The sequence below is a fragment of the Oncorhynchus gorbuscha genome, linkage group LG25 (genome assembly GCF_021184085.1).
Source record: "Oncorhynchus gorbuscha isolate QuinsamMale2020 ecotype Even-year linkage group LG25, OgorEven_v1.0, whole genome shotgun sequence".
Taxonomy (NCBI): domain Eukaryota; kingdom Metazoa; phylum Chordata; class Actinopteri; order Salmoniformes; family Salmonidae; genus Oncorhynchus; species Oncorhynchus gorbuscha.
This window is the reverse complement of record NC_060197.1, coordinates 5,820,846-5,842,738: the sequence shown is the minus strand read 5'-3', so window position 1 is coordinate 5,842,738 and position 21,893 is coordinate 5,820,846. Positions and strand designations below refer to the sequence as shown.

Genomic DNA, 21,893 nt, shown 5'->3' with positions numbered 1-21,893 from the left:
AACCACCCGTTGCCTTGATATTTGAAGAATCTCAAATACAAAATATATTCTGATTTAAGACTTTTTTTCTGTTACATGATTCCATATGTGTTATTTCATAGTTTTGATGTCTTCACTATTATTCTACAATGTAAAAAAGAAAGATAAATCCTTGCATGAGTAGGTGTGCATACCTTGCCGGGAACTGTACCTCCCTGGTACTGTATATCCCTGGTACTAAGCTTCTAACTTGCTTATTTGTTCCTAACCACCTCTCTCCTAACCATGTCCCCAACAGGCTCCAAGGCCATGGACTACTCCAATGGGCTGTTTGACTGCCAGTCGCCCACCTCTCCCTTCCTGGGAAGCCTGCGGGCGCTGCACCTGCTGGAGGACCTGCGGGCGGCGCTGGAGATGATGGACCAGGATGAGAGGGAGGGCCTCCGCTGCCAGGTCCCTGACACCACCGCCGACGGCCTAGTGGAGTGGCTGCAGCAGGGACAACTGGTAGGTAACTCCCTCTGCATTTGCAACAGTAAGAAAACAAACACTGTTAATGTTAATCAGTATTTATACTATTGTTAGACATGCTCTAGAACAAAGTATTTGTTAAACCTCCCGCTTTCTGCTGAATGTGTCAATGTGTAGTTCATACATGCATCGCTTATGAGCGGAATTACTGTCTTACCTCAATCTGCCCCTTGCCATTTGAGTGGCAGCTAGTTAGATGCGCACACAGCAGAGCGAGAGAGAGCAATGATGTGGTACATCAACTTTTGGCTCGCGGGCGCTACTTTCAGAACTGCTGGCTAAAAGGTATACATAAGTACCGGAGGATCTCTTTAATGCATGAGATATTCCGAATTTGAGTGTATTCATGGAAAATGTATTGCTAATGAGTATTCCACACATCGAAGTGCTTTTATTTAGACTAGATTCCTTTTGTGTGATTGCACAGGCAGTGGTCTGCTTTGTCTTCACAGCCTTACCTGTTATTTATACCTTCACTCTTTTGATTGTATGGCTATTGTGTGATGACATGCTTTGTGAGTAAGTGTCTCTGGAGCGGTGTGTGAAATGGTTTCCATCCTCTTTACTGGAGATGATTCACAGTGAGGCTCATGTTTTCCTCCCTCAAGCCCTTTTGTTCCCTGTGTGAAATATGAGAAGAGGAGTTCAGTTTTTGATTCAATTGCCACTTTAGTCACACATAAAGCACTTGCATGTGAGAACCCTATTGACCCTCACGTGTCTCTCAAATAACATGCATTTCACGTCACCAGCTTTTTTTTTTTTTCTCTCCCCAGGGGAAAATCATGTGATGTTTTTTCAATATAGGGATGCTATGACATCTGAATGCTGTATGCTGGCCTTTTGAGATGGACTGGTACATCTTCCATATGACTGGAGGCTGCTCTATTCCTAGGGTCAGGAGTCTTTCCTGGTATGGTGGTAGGGCAAGAAGTTATTCCTGACCATATTTATGGCCTCTCTAAGCACTTGGCTTTGGTTGTTTGATTTCAGACCAACGGAAATGGCTCCGCCATGATCTACCAGGAACGGCTGTCACGGGTGGAGAGCGATAAGGAGTGTCTCGTCCTTCAGGTGTGTGTCACGAGGCCATGAACAAGCAGAGACCAGCTTTAACAAATCGGAAATACCACCCCATATTGAAAAAATGTGAACATTACCAAATACATTGTACATGCAAACCGTACATTAGCGAGGGTTCTCTGTTTAAAGTGTATTTGATAGGTAGCTGTTGAATTCAGTAGGTTTTACCTATTCATGGTGTGAGTGGAAGACATGCATCATAGAGCATGCTCTTAGATCACTAACCCATACCCTGAAAACAACACGCAGATGACATGTGGCATATTATTGAGTGACGACTGTCCCCAGGTGAGTGTTCTCTCAGACCAGGTGGAGGTGCAGGGGGAGAAGATCAGAGATCTGGACATGTGTCTGGAGGAACACAGAGAGAAACTCGACGCCACTGAAGAAACGCTGCAGCAGGTGAGGCCCCCAGCAGGTTTGCAGTGTATTATGGTTATTAACAGGATGTTCTGTCTTATGAGACAGAACCTTGGGCTCAAGGTATTGGTCAGCCTTTTGATCCAAATGTTTCTTTCTGAATGAACACTGATTAACACACTTAATACACTTCGCTCCTACTCGTTTGTGACTGAATCTGTGACTGTGTCCTGTGCAGGAGCTGTTGAGCAGGTCGACCCTGGAGACCCAGAAGCTGGAGCTGATGACCGAGGTGTCCAGTCTGAAACTGAAGCTGACCACTGTGGCGAGAGATCTCAGGGATAGTGAGGTACACGGATGCATTATGGCGATAGACTCACCCACACAGAGATATCATGTCTTTGGTAGATATTTGGAGTTTTGTTCAACGGCAGGCAGACTTCTTATAATATTAGGATGTGAGTTTATATGAATCTTGGCAGTCACCCAAACATTTAATACCATGCAGAGGTCTGTCTCAGTCGGATGGAGTGGGCCCTGATTCGTCATGCAGATCCTGGACTGGCGGGCAGGGAGTGCCAAAACACTGCCTTGCTCCAGCAGCCATTTCCTCTCATAAAATAATTCATGTCCCCTCCAGAGAAGCTGGGAGTCTGACAGTCAGGGTTTCCATACACTTAATATATGAGCACTGAGCAGGCCTGGGCTGGAGGAATCAGGATATTGGATCCTGAGTTTGGGTTTCCGACACTACTATAACCTAGGGAGAGGTGTGTAGAAAGGCAATGTCTTCCATATATATTTAATATCGCCTTTGTTTAATGTTGGGCTTTGTTCGGCTGTAAATCACACACTCATGAGTCTGATCCATTTCTTCTTTCCTACCCACGGTGCTCTGCGGTTTTTACTCTTGTCTAAATGTATGCGTCGTGAATCATGTAGCACATTCTTGTTTAATGATGATGCATATTTCCTGAGTGCTCCGTCTATACGGTAATCGCTCCAAGGTGCAGGAGTATGTATTATCCATGACATAAAAGCAGTTGTAATGGTAATTGACCATGACGCTTTCTTCAAAATCAAGGATCTGTCTCCATGTTGTAGTGGGCTTCTCTGTTTTTCTCTCTCTAAATAATCTTTGGTGCCTCATTGAGGATTTTTCACTCCAAAAAAACATCCCCCACAGTTTTCTCCAATAGTCTCATCTGAGCCCTTGGACATGTGGGTAATGCAGTCTTTTACCTCCCCAGGGGTTGTACCAGGAAGTCAATGACCTGCGGTTCAGGGTGACCGATATGGAGAATGAAAGACTGCAGTGTGAGAAGAAACTTAAATCCACCAAAGTGAGTAGCGTGGCTAAAAATCTGTCTGCAATACGAAGGCCTTAGGTCAGTCCGTTCAAATTAGATTGTGCATAACATATGGTCCACAGATTAAGTTTGACTCCCTCTATACTTTTTCTACATCATGTAGGTACTGAATCTATTGTTCCCTTGTATGTTGGTTATAAATCACTGCTTTCACTCTGAGTAATACCACCTTCCTTCATGGTTCATACCCTTTGTCTCCTCTCCTTTTCTCCTCCTCTCTCACCCCTGCCTGGCTAACTTCTCCCCTGCAATGTGCTAACCTGTCACAGCCCTAGGAATGGGGAAGGTTAAGGTTCGCTGGAGGTGTGGTGCAGAAGTTAACACCCTGTGCTCTGCTCTTCCCTGTCTGTCCTTATGGGCCTCTAAACCTTCCCTCTGTCCATTGACACTATCCATTTTTCCAACTTTCAGCACATTTTCCACTTTGACTAAGTTCTCCTACCAGCTAAGTAGAAGTTGCAGATTTCTTAACACACTCGTTTTTCATTTCTTCCTGCCCTGATCCACTTAATTGTATGTTAACTGTACATTGATGCTAAAATGTCTTAAACCTTTGGCTAAGTAAGCTAAACTAATGGATGGAACTGAACGGTCACGGATGACCTTCTGCTGGAGATTAACATCCCAATGGAGCTGTTCTTTCTCAGTGGAATGTGAAAGAAACTGACATGTTTACAGTGTTGGTTGTATGGTTCTCTGGTTAAGACACCAGTCCTCTGGTAGAATGTATCCTCACTCTAACCTCATTCTGGGTCATACTTCCCTGCAGCACAGTTGGCATCAGACTGGGTTTTTACTTTCAGTTTGGTCAGACTGTTGTCTAGCTGGGTTTTTAACTAGATCTTGGCCTGTATTCATAGTGTCCGATACGAAGAATGCTTCTCTAGTATGAGTTTAGCCTTTTAGGTTAAAATGAATGGACAGGGGATCTGATCCAAGATCAGAGGGGTATACGACAATGCAGGTTCAATGGGTTAGCCAGATAACTTTAATAAACAACCAGAAATAACTATTGATTTTCTGGATAATTAAGAAAGCTACATTTAGATATGTTTTTTTGGTTGAGTCAATTAGGACATGCCCATGTTCAAGCTGCTCTCTCAGAAATAAAAAGTTATTTGACTATTTAGGCAAGTTAGCTCATTGATCCTGCTTTATACTCTACCCCTCTACTCTGAGACACTTTATGAATATGGGCCTAGATATGTATCTGTAGTTTAATGAGGTCAGAATGGTCCCGAACATGATCCTCTCCCATTCAGGAGGAACTGCAGACTCTTCAGAGGCAGCTGGAGGAGCTGAGGAGGCTAAGAGACCAGGCTACACAGGGAGTGCTGACCCCAGACAGAACAGATGGAGAGAAAGGTGGGAGTACGGTTACTAGACGTGGGAGGGAGGGGGACCTCACTTCACTCTCATACACACGAGGAGCCATAATATTTCAATAGGCTTAACTTGTACCTTGACAGATTTACGGCAACATTTTTCCAACATTCCTTTTCCTAATTCGTCTGCAGTTATTTCTGCCCTTAAGTCCCCTTAAGTAATGATGGGTACCATCAAGACATGGCTTGAGCATTGGACTTTCACCCTGAAATACAATTTTCAAAGCATCCTGTCTATCTCACACAGATAGAAAGGGGGATTTTGTACTTTCCACCTTACTATCATCTTATCTGTCTTCAGGGCTCATACCAAGCATGTTTAGACATGATCTCTGACTCTTTCAACCCACAGCTGAGGCTCTTATCACCCGTTTACCATAAAGGAATGCAATTTATGTGGAGTGCAATGTATTCACTTCAATAATTTATTGGCCTTGAACATGCCCCAAATACTGCAATGTAATTGTCTGCTCAAGTCTATTCGATTTAAAAGTCCTGTTGCTTAAGTGGACTTGACTTGCATGTAGGTCTTTATAGACTCACCCAGTGTGTATAGACAGCAGTAGACACCAGACAATATGTCTGTATCTGATCCCTGTGTGGGCACGCTTGTTGTTTTCCAGATGTGGATGTGCTGAGGATGAAGAGGGCCATGGAGTCTCTGACGTCAGCTAACAATGACAAGGTACTGGAGCTCCTGTTCACACTTTTTCATAAAGGCTTCTGTAGTTGACGCATGGGGATCTCAATGGCTTTTCTAACTCTGATCTACCATCCTTCACCCACAGGACCGGAGGATCGAGGAGCTTCAGGAGTCTATCACACGGTACAAGAAGGTCCAGGACTTGGTGAAAGGTGAAACTATGTTCAAGGAGTATGAAACTAGTAATGAAGTGTTTTATCGGTATCATTGCAATAGTTCATTTCTATTTATCGGACTAGATCAATCACATTTTAGAGTGTAGAATAATGGACTTGATAATTTTGTGTAACAATTATAACTGCCCCACCCCCAGACACACTGAATGAAGATGATTACGATGACATCCAGGATGACAGATCCCCCTCCATTCAGGTCGCCATGGATACAGACCGGGCCACCCTGGCAGTTGGGGAGGAGACAGGAAGGAGCTGTGACGAGGTAACAACCTCCCCTGTCATAACAATGTCTCACACACAGGATGGACCCGAGACTCTAGACTTCCTTACCAAAACGTAATGTTAGGAATGTGAGGGTCAACAGGCTTGGGGTATTGGTTTAGCTGGACACCAACTACCTAACCAATGAAACTGTGCTTTGCGACATTGACGAAACATTCATTTTGCGACGTTGACTCTTGTCTTTCTTTCTCTTACTCTCTCACCCTCTCTTCCCAGATTCCATCTATTGCAGTGTTTTCAGAGCTGGAGCAGGAGAGCCTGATACAGGAACCAGACACAGACAGGTGAGGTTGGCCTTTTCATGGACAAACTACACTCCCATGCACTATTTGTCCAATGGGTCACTGTTTTAGTTTGTCAGTATATTCATCATCTCTAGGTCTAGACTGTCGGTTAACTTTCCTTTCTCTTTGCAGTCCACCAGAAGTCCCACCACATTCAGCAGGTAGTCTGGGCCACATAAACAGCAACACAGAGCAGGTAAGACTGTCCTCTTACTCCTAGGGTGATGGGGAATGGTGGGTTAACTGGAAAGACCTTGACTTGCTGCAATCACAGAGTTTATGTACAGTACCAGCCAAAAGTTTGGACACCTACTCATTCAAGGGTTTTTCTTGATTTTTACTATTTTTTACATTGTAGAATAACATCAAAACTATGAAATAACACATGCAATCATGTAGTAACCAAAAAAAGTGTTAAACAAATCTAAATTTGAATTTAGGTTCTTCAAAGTAGCCATCCTTTGCCTTGATGACAGCTTTACACACTCTTGGCATTCTCTCAACCAGCTTCATCTGGAATGCTTTTCCAACAGTCTTGAAGGAGTTCCCACATGTTGAGCACTTGTTGGCTGCTTTTCCTTCACTCTGCAGTCCAACTCACCCCAAACCGTCTCAATTGGGTTGAGGTTGAGTGATTTTGGAGGCCAGGTCATCTGATGCAGCAAACCAGATGGGATGGTGTATCGCTGCAGAATGCTGCGGTAGCCATGCTGATTAAGTGTGCCTTGATTTCGAAATAAATCAATGATAGTGTCACCAGCAAAGCACCATCACACGACCTCCTCCATGCTTCATTGTGGGAACCACCCATACGGAGATCGTCCTACTCTGCAACTCACAAAGACACGGCGGTTGGATCCAAAAATCTCAAATTTGGACTCATCAGACCAAAGGACAGATTTCCATCAGTCTATTGACCATTGCTTGTGTTTCTTGGCCCAAGCAAGTCTCTTCTTATTGGTGTCCTGTAGTAGTGGTTTCTTAGCAGCAATTTGACCATGAGGGCCTGATTTCACGCAGTCTCCTCTGAACAGTTTGTTGATGTGTCTGTTACTTGAACTCTGAAGCATTTATTTGGGCTTAAATTTCTGAGGCTGGTAACTAATGAACGTATCCTCTGCAGCAGAGGTAACTCTGGATCTTCCCTTCCTGTGGCGGTCCTCAAGAGAGCCAGTTTCGTCATAGCGCTTGATGGTTCTTGCGACTGCACTTGAAGAAACTTTCAAAGTGGTTGAAATTTTCCGAATTGACTGACCTTCATGTCTTAAAGTAATAATGGACTGTTGTTTCTCTTTGCTTTTTTGAGCTGTTCTTGCCATAATTTGGGCTTAGTCTTTTACCAAATAGGGCTATCTGTATACCGCCCCAACCTTGTCAATCAATCAAATGTATTTACAAAGCCCTTTTTACATCAGCCGTTGTCACAAATTGCTATACAGAAAACCAGCTTAAAACCCCAAACAGCAAGCAATGCAGATGTAGAAGCACGGTGGTTAGGAAAAACTCCCTAGAAAGGCAGAAACCTAGAGAGGAACCAGGCTCTGAGGGGTGGCCAGTCTTCTTCTGGCTGTGTCGGGTGGAGATTATAAACCTAGAGAGGAACCAGGCTCTGAGGGGTGGCCAGTCTTCTTCTGGCTGTGTCGGGTGGAGATTATAAACCTAGAGAGGAACCAGGCTCTGAGGGGTGGCCAGTCTTCTTCTGGCTGTGCCGAGTGGAAATTATTACATTATATGGCCAAGATGTTCATAGATGACCAGCAGGGTCAAATAATAATAATCAGTGGTTGTAGAGGGTGCAACAGGTCAGCACCTCAGGAGTAAATGTCATTTGGCTTTTCATAGCCGAGCATTCAGTTAGACAGCAGGTGTGTGGTAGAGAGAGGGAGTCGAAAACAGCAGGTCCGGGACAAGGTAGCACGTCAGGTGAACAGGTCAGGGTTCCATAGCCGCAGGCAGAACAGTTTGAAACTGGAGCAGCAGCACGACCAGGTGGATTGGGGACATCAAGGGGTCATCAGGCCAGGTAGTCCTGAGGCATGGTCCCAGGACTCGGGCCCTCTGAGATAGGAGGGGGAGATAGAGGGAATTAGAGAGGGAGCATACTTAAATTCACACTGGACAAGATGGGAGAAACACTCCAGATATAACAGACTGACCCTAGCCCCCCGACACAAACTATTGCAGCATAAGTACTGGAGGCTGAGACAGGAGGGGACTGGCCCCGCCCGACGATACCCCGGACAGGGCCGACCCAGGCCGGATATAACATAACTGATGGGCTCACAGGCATTAAGAAGGAAAGAAATTCTACAAATTCACTTTTTAACAAGGCACACCTGTTAATTGAAATGCATTCCAGATGACTACATCATGAAGCTGGTTTAGAGGATGCCAAAAGTGTACAAAGCTGTCAAGGCATAAGGTGGCTACTTTGAAGAATCTCAAATAAACAAATCAATACATATATATTTTATAACTTTTTTGGTTACTACAAGATTCCATGTGTTATTTCATAGTGCTGATGTCCACTACTATTCTACAATGTAGAAAATAGTAAAAATAAAGAAACCCTTGAATGAGAAGATGTCCAAACTTTTTTGTTTTAAAGGGTCAGCCATAGTAGTACAGCGCTTCTGGAGCAAATTAGGGTTATGGGCCTTGCTCAGGCGCACATCGGCAGATTTTTCACCTTGTCGGCTCGGGTATTAGAACCAGCAACCATTTGGTTAATGGCCCATTGTTCTAGTCTTAAATCACAAACCCCCCCCCCCATTTTTGTCACCAAAACTAGGACACTAGAGCTTCTTATCTTTGACCTTTTTGACCTCTCAACATGGGAGAGTCTCAAAGGTGTCTCTCAAACGGGCCAGTCATACAGATACAGGTTCTATCTCTTATCTCCCCCACATGGAGGGCGGAGTCACTGAGCCCCACTGTGACGGCTGACTGGACTCCAGACTGTCTGTCAGTATGATATGGAAGCATAATAGGATTCCTGAGCAATGGTTGTTTTGACAGTTGTGTTACTCCACCGCCACCTGGTGGTACAACAGAACTATGGAGCTGGTTGTATTGGGAGATTGACTTTGTTTACTGGCATGCCAAATATTTTATTAGGTTAATGTGCTCATAATGACCCCTCACCCCTTTTCTAGACCACAGTTGAGGAGCCCAGCCCCCCATCCACCTCCCCATCAAACCCCAGCAGTAATGAAAGCTTTGGGACCAAGAAGGCCCGCTCCTCCTTTGGACGTGGTTTCTTCAAGATGCGTGGAGGCAAGAGGACGTCCAGTGCCCCAAATCTGGGTGAGTCATCATTGGGGGGGGGGGGGGGAGACAGGAAGGGCATGGGGAGAAGGGTACTCGTTTCTCTGCACGGGGTGGTGTGAACAATAAATATTATTCCATGTTCATGATGTAAAAAAAATATTCACAGTTCCATTCCTTAATGTGTGTTTTTCTTATGTCTGTCTGTCTGGTAGTATTAGCACTAGTGACTATGTTCTATCCTTGCTCTCTCTATTCTCCATGGTTCTATGTGATGTGAAGATCGCAGCCGGAGTGCGAGTGCGCCTACGTTGGGTACAGTACAGTAGTCTGCAGCGCAGAGCCCCACAGACGGGCCAGGCCTGCAGTATGGCAGATCAGGATGAACGCTGGATGTGTGCAGGGATACTAGCACAACAATGTGATCACCATCTAACGTTACTACACAACTAGACCCATCGTAGACTAAATAAAAGGGCTGTCTGTTTTTCTGAACCCTCTTGAGGCTGATTGGGTCATAGATGGTAAATGGTTACATTGTTGTGTGAAGAATCCCTAGATATTCCCCTACCTCCATTTTTCTACTCTTCATTTTTCATTTGTATCAAGCAAGTGAAAAGTTTGTGATTTCTTTCCCCTTTTAAATCATATCCAGTTGTTCCTTATCCATGACGTGACACCATCTGCAATGATGCCGCTTAACTCTGCTAGCTGTCCTTAAAGATGCGCCTCTGAGATTTGTCTTTTACAGTTGGAGGTCTATGAATTTGCATCAAAGTTCATGTCAACCAGTCCTGCATGAGTTGAGTTGTGGTGCTTTTGAGTGGTTCTTGGCGTACTCATAGTGGTGGTGGTGTTTAGTGGAAGATGTAGTCCAGAAGTGGTTATGGTGGCCATTATAGCTGTAGTCCTTGGACAGTGTTGGCCTCGAGTTTCCTGTGGTGGTGGATTGTCAGATGTCAGCTATTGATCTAACAGGGGTGTGTGTGTTTGAATCCAGCTGAGACAGAGTGTAAGGGCACAGACCACTTGGACTTGGCTGGTGCCCCGCCACACAAACCTCAGGGAGGAGACAGCAGCCAGACCCTACCTTCCTCACCAGAGGCCAAGAAGAAGTCCAGAGGCTTTATGAAGTTCTTAGGCAGGTGGGTCAAAATGTTCTCTATATTCCCTAAATTTAGAAAGAGGTGAGGAGATGTTATGCAAGGTAATTGGGGGAAAGATTAATTAAGATGAAGCCAGGGTTTTTAAATTAAACTATTGCTTTATTAACTGTAATATAAGGACAGAGGGTTTTGCTGTAACACGAGGATCGAGCATGGCAGGATATTTAGGCTTGCTGTGTTCTGACCCCTCTAGGCTGAAGAGAAGTCACTCCACCTCGCTAGACCTGGAGGAGACTGAGTTCAGGAGGGGAGGAGTCAGAGCCACGGCCGGCCCCCGACTGGGCTGGTCACGTGACTTACAGCACAGCGCCGAGTATGTGAAGCTCACCTCTTGCTAGACTGTCTCTGTGTGTGTATCTGTCTTTGAACCAGAGATGTAGAAGAAGGGATCAGAAGTTTATTGGAACTAAGTCTACAGTATCACAGTTTTAGGGTATTAGGATTTTGTGGTGTCAGAGGAGCAAATGGGAATGAATGATGTACTGTTTACCCTCCACGTTAATGGTGAGTGCTCTCTCCCCCCTCAGTGATGTGGGCGCTCCCTTTGCGCAGTGGAGTAAGGAGCAGGTGTGTGTGTGGCTGCAGGAGCAGGGCCTGGGGCTGCACGTGGCTCAAGCCCAGCAGTGGATCCGCTCAGGATTCACCCTGCTCCAGGCCTCCCAGCATGACCTGGAGAAGGTAGGACGGCTCAGTAGAGCATCCAGGAGGCGTCTCGTGCATTCTGTGTCGCTAGACATTTTAATGAAACTCCCGATGTTAAAGCTTATAGTTGCTAATGTTGACTTTGCTACCTGTGTCCTGACACATGTTTTCTCTATCACTCTCTTCCTAACTGTACAGTATGTGAGATGTCTTAAACAATCCATACATGTTTCTGTGGCAACAGGAGTTGGGGATCAAACAGCCCCTCCACAGGAAGAAGCTGCAGCTGGCTCTCCAGGCACTGGGATCAGAGGAGGATGTCAGCAAGGCCAAACTGGACCACAACTGGGTGACCAGTGAGTGACCACAGCCTCAGAGTTATCAAAAAGCCTTGACAATGAAAAATTGAATAACCTTTCTGTGACTTGTGATTGATTTGAGTTGTTTTGGTGTTTCTCAGGATGGCTTGATGATATTGGTCTGCCACAATATAAGAGCCAGTTTGATGAGGGGAGGGTCGATGGACGAATGCTACACTACATGACTGTGGTGAGTCTTCATTTGCAGTAGTCGGTCTAACGCGGCTAAAATGAATTAGAATCCATGTCAAAGGGGGTGAATAAAGTCCATTAAATGACCAATCCTTGCTTTTGTGTGATCATCTGTATGTCTAGTGTCCTTTTTATTTCTTATTGCTTGACGGTAGTCATTCTCCTGACTGAGAAGAGTATGTGTGTTTGTCCCCTTCAGGATGACCTGCTGTCTCTTAAGGTGGGCAGTGTTCTCCACCACCTCAGCATCAAGAGAGCCATCCAGGTCCTCCGGCTCAACTTCTACGAGCCCAACTGCCTCCGCCGACGGCCCTCTGACGAGGTACGGTTTAGTCACTTCTAAATAAATAAACAATTTATTTTTCTCTCCCTGTGCTTTCATATCCACCATACACATGGTCTCACTTCACCAGTTCAGTTACATTTTAGTGGTGTTATTTGTAAAGGGGAAAATAAACTTTTCTGTTTTTATTAACACCAACTTAAAAGAAAATGTCTCCCCAGAACAACATCACACCAGGGGGAGATCTCCCAGTGGACCAATCACAGAGTGATGGAGTGGCTGAGATCAGTGGACCTGGCTGAGTACGCTCCTAACCTGAGGGGCAGCGGTGTGCACGGGGGGGTCATGGTGAGAGGGGGGGGGGGGTCACTGTTTGAATTGGCTTGCCACTGACTCATTTCAGGAACACACACCTTCATCAGTGTATACATACACTGACTGCCTTTTACTGGTGTCTGTCTCACTCTTCGTTTGCATCTCTCCTTGTCTCAGGTGCTGGAGCCTCGCTTCAACGTGGAGTCCCTAGCCCTCCTGCTCAACATCCCTCCCAACAAGACCCTGCTGCGCCGCCACCTGGCCACCCACTTCCACCTGCTCATCGGCTCCGCTGCCCAGCGCAGCAAACAGGAGTGTCTGGAGAACCCTGACTACACCCTGCTCACTGCCACCGCCAAGGTCAAGGTAGGGTCAACTCGCAGCTGGTAAGGCATCAGCTTGTTAGACATGCAGAGATTTGGGGATCAGTGTAGGTTTATTGATCTGATCAGTAACCTTGGCTGTGTCCCACTGCTCTAAATTGGCCTCATGACCACTTATATGTGAATGGACTGGATTTTGTCCTTTCAGATCAGTGGTCAGCAGGAAAAGGAGATGAGGACAGACTGCTTTTTAATACTATTGGCACACAGCCGTTTGTCCCCAATTGACTGACTCTCCCATCATCCTCTCTCCTCCAGCCCAGAAGGCTGCCGTTCGGTGGCTTCGGGACCCTGCGTAAGAAGCGCCAGGAGGACAGCGAAGAGTACGTGTGCCCCATGGACGTGGAGATGCCCAAGAACAGCAGCTTCCAGGGGGGCCTGAGGATCTACGAGGACAACCTGGACCAGGTAGGGGACTGCCATTAACTCCTTCAACTTCAGTGAATGTGGGTGTTTTTAGTGTGGCTTTTTTTAGCCCCTTCAACTGAGGCGCTAACTATTTAAAATGTATTAATGTTAATCATCCGTTAAGTGAGGTTAGAGCACTTCAATGAACAGATGAGGGTGGAATGTGGTACCACAAGAGGATAGTGTTTTACTTTTAATTTTCCATGTGAAGTGCTCTTGAACACTGTCTGTACTCTTAGATGGAGGACTCTGAAGGGGCTGTGAGGCAGATAGGAGCATTTTCTGAGGAAATCGACAACCTGACGGTAAGAAGTCATTAAAAAGCTCACATGAGGCCTCCGGAGTGGCGCAGCTGTCTAAGGCAGTGCTAGAGGTGTCACTACAGACCCGGGTTCGATCCCGGGCTGTATCACAACCGGCTGTGATCGGGAGTCCCATAGGGTGGCGCACAATTGGCCCAGCGTCGTCCGGGTTAGCGGAGGGTTTGGCCGGGGGGGGGGTTTACTTGGCTCATCGCGCTACAGAGGCTGGCCAGGTCATCAGTTGAACGGTGTTTCCTCCGACACATTGGTGTGGCTGGCTTCCGGGTTAAGCGGACGGGTGTTAAGAAGTCCTATTTCGGAGGACACATGACTCTAACTTCACCTTTCCCGAGCCCATTGGGGAGTTGCATGAGACAAGATTGAAAAGGGGGGTAAAATACCCCCCCCCCCACCCCACAAAAACTCACATGATCACACATCAAATCACTTATGTGCCTCTCAGCAAGCTGTGCTCTAGCAAAACAACCATGGCACTTTTCTGGCAGTTATTAATCTCTTTGTTTTCCTGTGTGACTTCAGTGTATTGTTTTCTCCTGCATGTTTCAGAGCATGCTGAAGGAGGATGAATTCTTCAGCGAGGTCTCCTCTCGCTCCCCCCGAGGCCAGCGTCACCGATGAAGACTCCAACGTGGGTTCCCGCCAATTAAATGTATTAACTTTAGATGACTGACAGGGGGTGCTGTTTTGCAGCAATGATTTGTCTACATTTGTTTTTGACAAGTATATTCTATTAGACACCTTTTAATGCATACTTTGAAATGTGTAAAAATACAAGGGAGTACTAATGATACTGTCCCCACAACAACAAATAAATACCTAAATGCATGTCATTTTGTCCTTTAAACATTTGATTGAAGTGCTGTAGAATTCAAGTCATTCCTATGGAGGAGTGCTCCGTCTGAGGAGCACCAATATGGCTGACGGGTGGCTTCAAAGCCCGTCATTGGCTGTTACATAGCATCAGCAATCCAGGGTTTATACACATCATTGGCCCCAGCTGGCGTCACCATGCAAACACACCCCCCCCCCCTTACACACACACCTTGATAAGCTGTCTTCTACAACCTGAGACCACCATGATGCCTTACGTCGTTGTCGTTTCAGCAATTTACTATCTCCTGCTCTGCATTCCCAAGTGAAGTTATACATGTGTATTTATTTAAGTTGAAATGTAGCGCATGACTTGAGATTTCAACATGGGAGCATTTACTTTATACTTCCATACTTTCGTGTTACAGAACTCTTTTTTTTCTATATATTTGTTTGAATATCCACATGAGTCCCTGTACTTACATGGTATGCCATTTTCCTGACTTATTTTTGGAACCCTCTCATGCCTATTAGCAATTATATAACCTAAAAGATTGGTCAAGTCGCAGTGGGACGTTTTGACTTTAATCCATAATTTCCTCTCCATGTTCTCATTTGATGCTCCTGTTTGTGTCCCAAAGTAATTCAATGTTATCACGTTGGTTTGTCCTGCCATGTGGAATTTTAGGAACATGGAAGCCCAATGTTCTAGAATGTAAACATCACCAGAAAGCAATATTGTTTTGCAAGCCGTAACCATATCAGTGAACACAATGTAACGTACTGTGTACTGTTTCTATGCATCTTTTTGTGAATTGTCAATAAAAACATGGTAAAATGATGGACTACATGACTGTATACTGGGTGAGCGATGTACATTTGAGATACTTCCACAAGGTCTGAGTTGAGCACTTGTTGATAGATCCTTATACCAGCCAGAGACCCACAAGTCCCATTTTGTATCAGTGATAATGCAATTTCAGAATGTGGGAGGGACATGTCCCCAGTGAAAGTTGCACCCCTGGAAATGGGATTTGAATCCACAGCCATTACTTCAACCCAGCAACTAGATCAGTCAAGGCTGTGCTTACATCAGGATGTCAAGATATCAGAATTAGGCTGCGGTTACCCCCAATTATAGACAAACAATTTATTGCATTTGTATTTTATTGGTCTCAATATAACATGTTGCATAATGAAACCATATTTCAAGTGCTGTAAAGACATTAAGCACATGGAAAGACTCCAGTAACAGCTTCAAGATATCCTGTCACTTGTTCTGCAACAATATGGAATAAGTACACACTTTAGGGAATAGTTTGCAGTGGAAGCAACTGAGCAGTATTATGGTCATGTCTTCAGCTGTGCATACAAGTATTGCTAAGGCACTCAAGTAAAACTATACTGAACAAAACATGCAGTGTTGGTTTCATGAGCAGAAATGTTCCAGTTAAAGCTTATTCTTTTTTTTACAGTGTTTACTTCCCTGTTAGAGAATTTCGCCTTTGCCATGATTACATAGGTGCACCTTGTGCTGGGGACAAAGGCCAGGAGTATTTGTCTAAAACCCTTGATTGGCTCCCAAAAAGTAGGCCTATCATGTGAAATCCATAGACTAGGGCCTAATTCATTTACAAGTTCATAGGAAATCAGTTGAGTTTATATTTTGTCCAGTACACAGGTATCAGTCACAATTAGTTTGACAGGAAGAACATTCAAATAATTGTTTCCTCCAACTACCAGTTACTCAAATCAGAATGATAAATCAGAAAATGCTTTAGACACCACTCATTTCAGGCACACCAAATTACAGAAAATGGTCCACTAATTCTGCTGTAGGATAAGTGAAATGATTTCAACAGATGATCAAGCGCTGATGCAAGAGATTTAATAAATGTTGGGTGTGGCTGATCATTGAGCACTTTTAACACCTCGCCTGGGATGGCTTCTAAAAGGTGAACCTCCGGCTGCTGGCGTGGCCCACTTTGTCCAGGTTGGGGTTACAGGCAAACTGGATCATGGGAGGCGGTCCGCACAGGAGGATGAGAGTGTCGTCTCCAGGGGTTGGAAGGTGGTCCCTCACCATGTCTTCACTGATGAAGCCTTGGCTGTACTCCCACTCTGATGATTAAAGAGACGTTAAACTTTAAATGACTCCGGACCAGACAAGATTCTTAGCCTTCTCTTAAATCTTTGTGAGCCTTTAACGGCATTTATTGACACTTCAACAGGGGGAAAAACATTCATTTCCCAATATCAGCTCATGTTCACTGAAACATAATAGAAGTTATGGGCATCTCTTACCCTCAGGAGCCCTGTCCAGGGTGAACCATAGCTTGAACCGGGTTGGGTGATTAGCTGCGATCTCCTCCAACTCCGGTCGAAGCAAGATGTCTTTCTCAGTCTGAGGGAGAATAGGATAGAGAAGGTATTAGGGACTACTAGCCCATGTTTGAACTCCTTGACATCAGATTCAAACCAGATGAGGAAAGCGGTGTAAACTCACCTGGTTGGCGAAGAGCAGATGACACACTGTCTGGTCCTGGGGATCCTTCATTATAGCTGTGATGAGCTGCAGCATGGGAGTGATTCCTGAGGGAACAGGATCCAATAGAACACATGTCAACCCATCACAGATGGCCATTCTGCTATGTACAGATTGAGAATGGTGGCTTTTGTTTTACCAGTCCCTCCTGCGATCATGCCCACTTGCTTGGCAGTTTTGATCACAGGCTCCGCCTTTTTTTCTGCCTTGATGGCAAAAGCCCCTGTTGAAACACCCAATAAACAAACAAATTTAGTAAAGGAGTGGCTTGCGTGCACTTCTTCACCATTGACCTAGCTCAGAGCAGTGACCACTTTAGAAACATTTTCAGCCAGGGCCTAAATATACATAACAGGGTATTTAATGCAAGATCTACCACACAGTGGCAATGTTGGGCAAACGTAATGACTCACCGTTTCCTTGGTAGACCAGCAGGCCGCTGGGCCCTCTGAAATCAATAGTGTCGCCAATCCGGAGGCTCTCCAAGTACTGACTCATCTTCCCACCTTCAGGAAACTTTGGATTAACGTTCTTATAGTAAATCTGGGAAGCAAGAAGAACATTTGTTGGGAAAACTGTTTGAGGAGATGGAGGTTGAATTATAGTACAGAGAAAGCTTCTTCAGATGATGCGTGTACCTTCACTACCAGGTCTACGAAGCCTACATCGTCATCACTAGACACAGGTGTGTACGGTCTGACCACCAGGACTCCATCCGGTTTGGCAGACAGGTATATGTGTTGCCCTGGGAACGTAAACAGTCAAAGTATGGTGGCCACTTAAATGAAGAGTAGTCGTGATAGTGCGAAGACAACACAACAAACAGATATTTTTGTATGATTTCAGATTCAGACCAGGATTACATTCAATGTTAAATTATATTATAGTCCAATAGTGTTTTTATATAAATGCTGAAAAGTTGAACAGCGACATCAATTGAATGTACTCACCAATGGGTAACCCAAGGACTTGATCCTTTTCCCGCAGGGCAAAACGGAATTTCCTTGTGTCATGACTGATGATCTATGAGAACCACAACACAGCATTTCACAGCTGCACTGACATGATATAGATCCCTCAAACTCAACTCTGGACCTCAAAGATAGTTCCACCACGTTATCTCACTGTTTTCCTCTAAAATCAGGGCTATATTTATTTAGACCTGGGACACCCAAGTGTGCAATTAATTATCAGGTTGAACAGAAAACCAGCAGGCTCCGGACCTCATAGGGTGAGTTGAATACCCCTGATATAAAGCACACACACTGTTGACTGATTGTTAGCCTTGATCCACAGTAGCAGTCTGTACAAGAGCAATAACTTCAAACTACAATCCAGACTGGTTGCATATTGACCTCTGCACTAAATGGAGAAACCGCAGTCTGTAGCAATGCAGCAGCTGCCCAGTCCAAGTCCTAAAGGGCTTGTGACACAGACCAGCCTAACTTATGCGTTTGGTCTTTGTGCAGTTCCAGTAATGGTAAGGAGCATTTCCACAGTAACAGATGATGCCGAGACTCAAACAAAACAACAATGATTACAAAGCATAGAACTCAGTGCAAATGCAAAGTTTGGTAACAGAATGACGGTTTGTGTGATCATTATGTTACTAAACATTGCATCTGCACTGTTCAGGTAAAAAAAGTTTTTTTTTTTTTTTGAGTGTGGAAATTGTTAAAAGTAGTCATTGTGCATAGTTTGTTTAACTTTGCAATCATTGGTTTTTGTTTTACATAAATGTTAAGGTGACAAATCTGAGTCGGAGCATCACTCTGTTTCGTGGAATTGCCTTTCTAGAAGAGCACTGAGCATCCTAGATCAAACACGTCTTATCTAGTCACAATTGTTACTCATTATTTCTTAGTCCAATTAGTTTCATTCACTCTATTATATGAATAATGTGAACGTGGTTTCACCACAGCACAGGAATAATAACCTGATCACAACACTGAATTCTTACCTCTTTATCTATCAGCCTTAATGCATATTTGATGTTGGGGTCCTCTAGGGTGATGGCAGGTTTCTTCTTTGAGAGGAAGAGGCTCAGGATGAGGTTGATAATGTTGTCAATACTGCTCCGAATGAGCTGTGGAGATGGGAAAGGAAGGTTTGCCTTTTCAGTTGAAGTTATTGTGGAAATAAGGATGTTGATCTTTACCATGTTGAACATTGTAAAGACTGCTGCCATGATTGGGAGGGGAAAATTACAGACTGTACCAACAAGTCAACAGAAACAGTTTTTTAACAGTTACTGATATACAATGCATCAGTCAGTGTGATATTACACCTAACTTGACAAATAGTTTAGTCATAATGGATAGGCACAACGCTTCCCTAAAATTAAGGGAGTGGTTACGTCAGAGGAACACTGGGGAAACCCGAATTTCCCCACATCTCAGTGCAAGAGGCGTCACTACATTCCCTGGTTCGATTCCAGGCTGTATCACATCTGGTTGTCATTGGGAGTCCCATAGGGCTACGCAGCGTCCCAATTGGCACAGCGACGTCCGGGTTTGGCCGTCATTGTAAATAAGAATGTGTTCTTAACTGACTTGCCTAGTTAAATAAATACGCACACACCCCAAAATTGGACCAAACTGCTGCGCTCACCACTATTCGATAGCTAGTAGCTAGCTAACTAACTTAATAACGACATGGTAGAGCCACAGCGGCGTGCACTCCTTTGACAAGTGTGCAGAGATCTCCATGCTGGCTATTTTAATCAGAAATTAACCCGACTGTCAATCACGTAAACTAGGTAACGTTAACTCACTCCCTAGCGCCATGCAACTTGCGCCATGCAACGCCCAAAAACATCTCAATAAGAGGCAAAGCAAAAGCTTTGGTTATGAAGTTAGGTAGTTATGATGACAGTTTACTATATACAATAGGACTTACTTACTACAGCTACGGTGGATTACAAACCTGATGGTTCACGACGAAGATCTGTTACTAGCTACACTGTAGTCTACAGTACTAGTTTGCCAACCATAGCTAGCTTGCCTGCCGTTCGCTATAGATTCCTTGTGCAGTGTCAAATTGCACAACTGTAGCTCAGCCTAAACCAATGTAAAAAAATATCATATTTAGCTAGTTGGCAATTATACTTACCCCAATGATGTAAGACAGCATCCTGTTTTTAACACCTTACAAGGCAACAGCGAAAAGTATGTTCTCCGAGGAAAAACCGTCGCGCTGTCAAAGTACTGACTCCGGGGCTTTCAAGGCAACTGGGTACTCGGAAAAAAATGCGAGGTCAAATCATGACGTCGGTGATCTTCAGATCGGAAAGTTGGAATTCTAGAAGAGGCCCGAATTCACGAGTTGGAATTCCGAGTTGGATGACCGTTCAAAACGACCTTTCGCAATTTGCGAGGTTTTTTTTTATTATCGCAAATTCACAGCTCTCTTGAACGCACTTGAAGTCGTACATCAGATATTTTTGAGTTCACAGTTGTTATGAACGCGTCATAAGGAATTAGCGCTCAACCCCTGCAGTTGTAAACACGCTTTTCAAAATAAGAGTCCATGCACGACAATGAATTTTTATGAAAACTGATAACCTTTTATTCATTATCTTCAGCACCAAACTAGGCCTACAAATGTGAAAACAAAGGTCCTAAGAAATGATTCTCGGAGACATCACAGTGTAGGATTAAAAGTTTCTGCAACGAGTTTCTTGTCAGAGAGGGTATTTTCTTGCTCCTCACGTCACCGCGAATCCCATAGTGTTTGAAATCACTGTTTTGAATTTTTGATGTTTTTTAATGATTTTTTTGATGATGTCGTCGGGTAGAACTTTAACTTATTTTTCTACAGAACATAGAAATGAGCTGGAACAATGTCTCATTGCTGTCTGGTAAATATTGCATATCTAATAAGGTGAAATAAGTATCATACAAACTCATTCATAGAATCTACCCCATAAAGACCTTTATTAAACACAGAATTAAAATGGCTATTGTTAACAAATGTGTATTTTGTGGTTGTGACCCAGAAACTCTTGACCATTTATTTTGGCACTTGTTCTTGTGTCAGACGATTTTGGAGTGAGTTAGAATATTTTATTTGAAAGGAAACGACTATTAATGTTAATCTAAGAGACTCTGATGTTATGTTTTATTTTGATCCAAATGATATGGACCCTGATTTAACTTTCATTGTTCATTTGTTTATCTTTCATGGAAGATTATTTATCCATACAATGAAGTGGGCAGAGAACAAACCCCTCTTCACATTATTTAAGATACAATTGAAATATAATTTGTTAAATGATCAGTAAATCTAAAAACAAAAAAGCAATAAAGTTTTTTGTCAAATTGAAAATGTATCTTGATATGTAATAGCTGTCTGTCTGTTAGGTTTATGTACTTTTGTTTGTATATTTCTGTTTTTGTATTTGTTGTGTTCATAAGAAGAAGAAAAATGCACCATTTTCACATATTTAGACACTGGTATTGTGCTGGAGATAATCGAAAATTAAGTTGAAAAGTGGTGAAATTGCCATTTAAGCTGTATTGATTAATTTGATGGTACAGATGTGTATGGAGCCAATTGACATATTAGGCAAGTCCAGTAGATGGCAGCAAAGACCCGTGTAAATCAGGGCCTTTAAAAGTCAATGGATGGCCTGGGCTGATATAGAGTGCACTGCATGCATTTAGGAAAAATATGCAAGCAAATGATGATAAATAGTACACTAATAAAGGGTTTAATTGAATTGTTTGAATTAAATAGTACGTGTTACCTGATACTTTGATGGACAAGCCACCATTTTAACAGAGGGACCTCACCTCAGCAGTAAACAACATTCATACTTCACTCCAAATGCCCAAGTCTTTGTAGTGAAGAATATCATGCAGAATCAGTGTAAAAACGGTCTGTGACATGCAAGGTCTTTGCAGGGTTGGGTAGATTACCTTCTTAATGTAATCCATTCCAGTTACTTGTTACCTGTCCATAATTGTAATTAGTAACATAACTTTTGGATTACTCACACACAGTAATGTTATCTTGTTACTTTCATTTACTTCTGGATTACTTTACC

At 43.9% G+C, this 21,893-nt stretch overlaps 1 protein-coding gene and 1 pseudogene across 2 annotated transcripts; one reads left to right on the top strand and one right to left on the bottom strand.

Annotated features, from left to right (window-relative positions):
• The first annotated feature begins 280 nt into the window (after positions 1-280).
• LOC124013752 lies at positions 281-15,151 on the top strand (annotated as a pseudogene). The gene is made up of 24 exons (XR_006834923.1): positions 281-486; positions 1,504-1,584; positions 1,882-1,995; positions 2,192-2,302; positions 3,204-3,296; positions 4,586-4,688; positions 5,332-5,393; positions 5,497-5,563; positions 5,725-5,849; positions 6,086-6,153; positions 6,286-6,349; positions 9,309-9,459; positions 9,703-9,735; positions 10,421-10,565; positions 10,780-10,899; positions 11,114-11,264; positions 11,473-11,584; positions 11,689-11,777; positions 11,979-12,101; positions 12,284-12,410; positions 12,555-12,743; positions 13,019-13,168; positions 13,408-13,473; positions 14,038-15,151. The product of XR_006834923.1 is annotated as a liprin-beta-1-like (transcript).
• A 299-nt stretch (positions 15,152-15,450) lies between these two features.
• Positions 15,451-20,318, bottom strand: LOC124013755 (NADH-cytochrome b5 reductase 3-like). The gene is made up of 9 exons (XM_046328255.1): positions 19,958-20,318; positions 18,807-18,932; positions 17,797-17,869; positions 17,485-17,591; positions 17,260-17,389; positions 16,986-17,069; positions 16,808-16,893; positions 16,606-16,705; positions 15,451-16,422 (listed from the first exon to the last, which is right to left on the bottom strand). The coding sequence occupies exons 1-9, from the start codon at positions 19,976-19,978 to the stop codon at positions 16,250-16,252; spliced, it is 900 nt and encodes a 299-aa protein (XP_046184211.1). The 5' UTR covers positions 19,979-20,318; the 3' UTR covers positions 15,451-16,249.
• Positions 20,319-21,893: the final 1,575 nt, after the last annotated feature.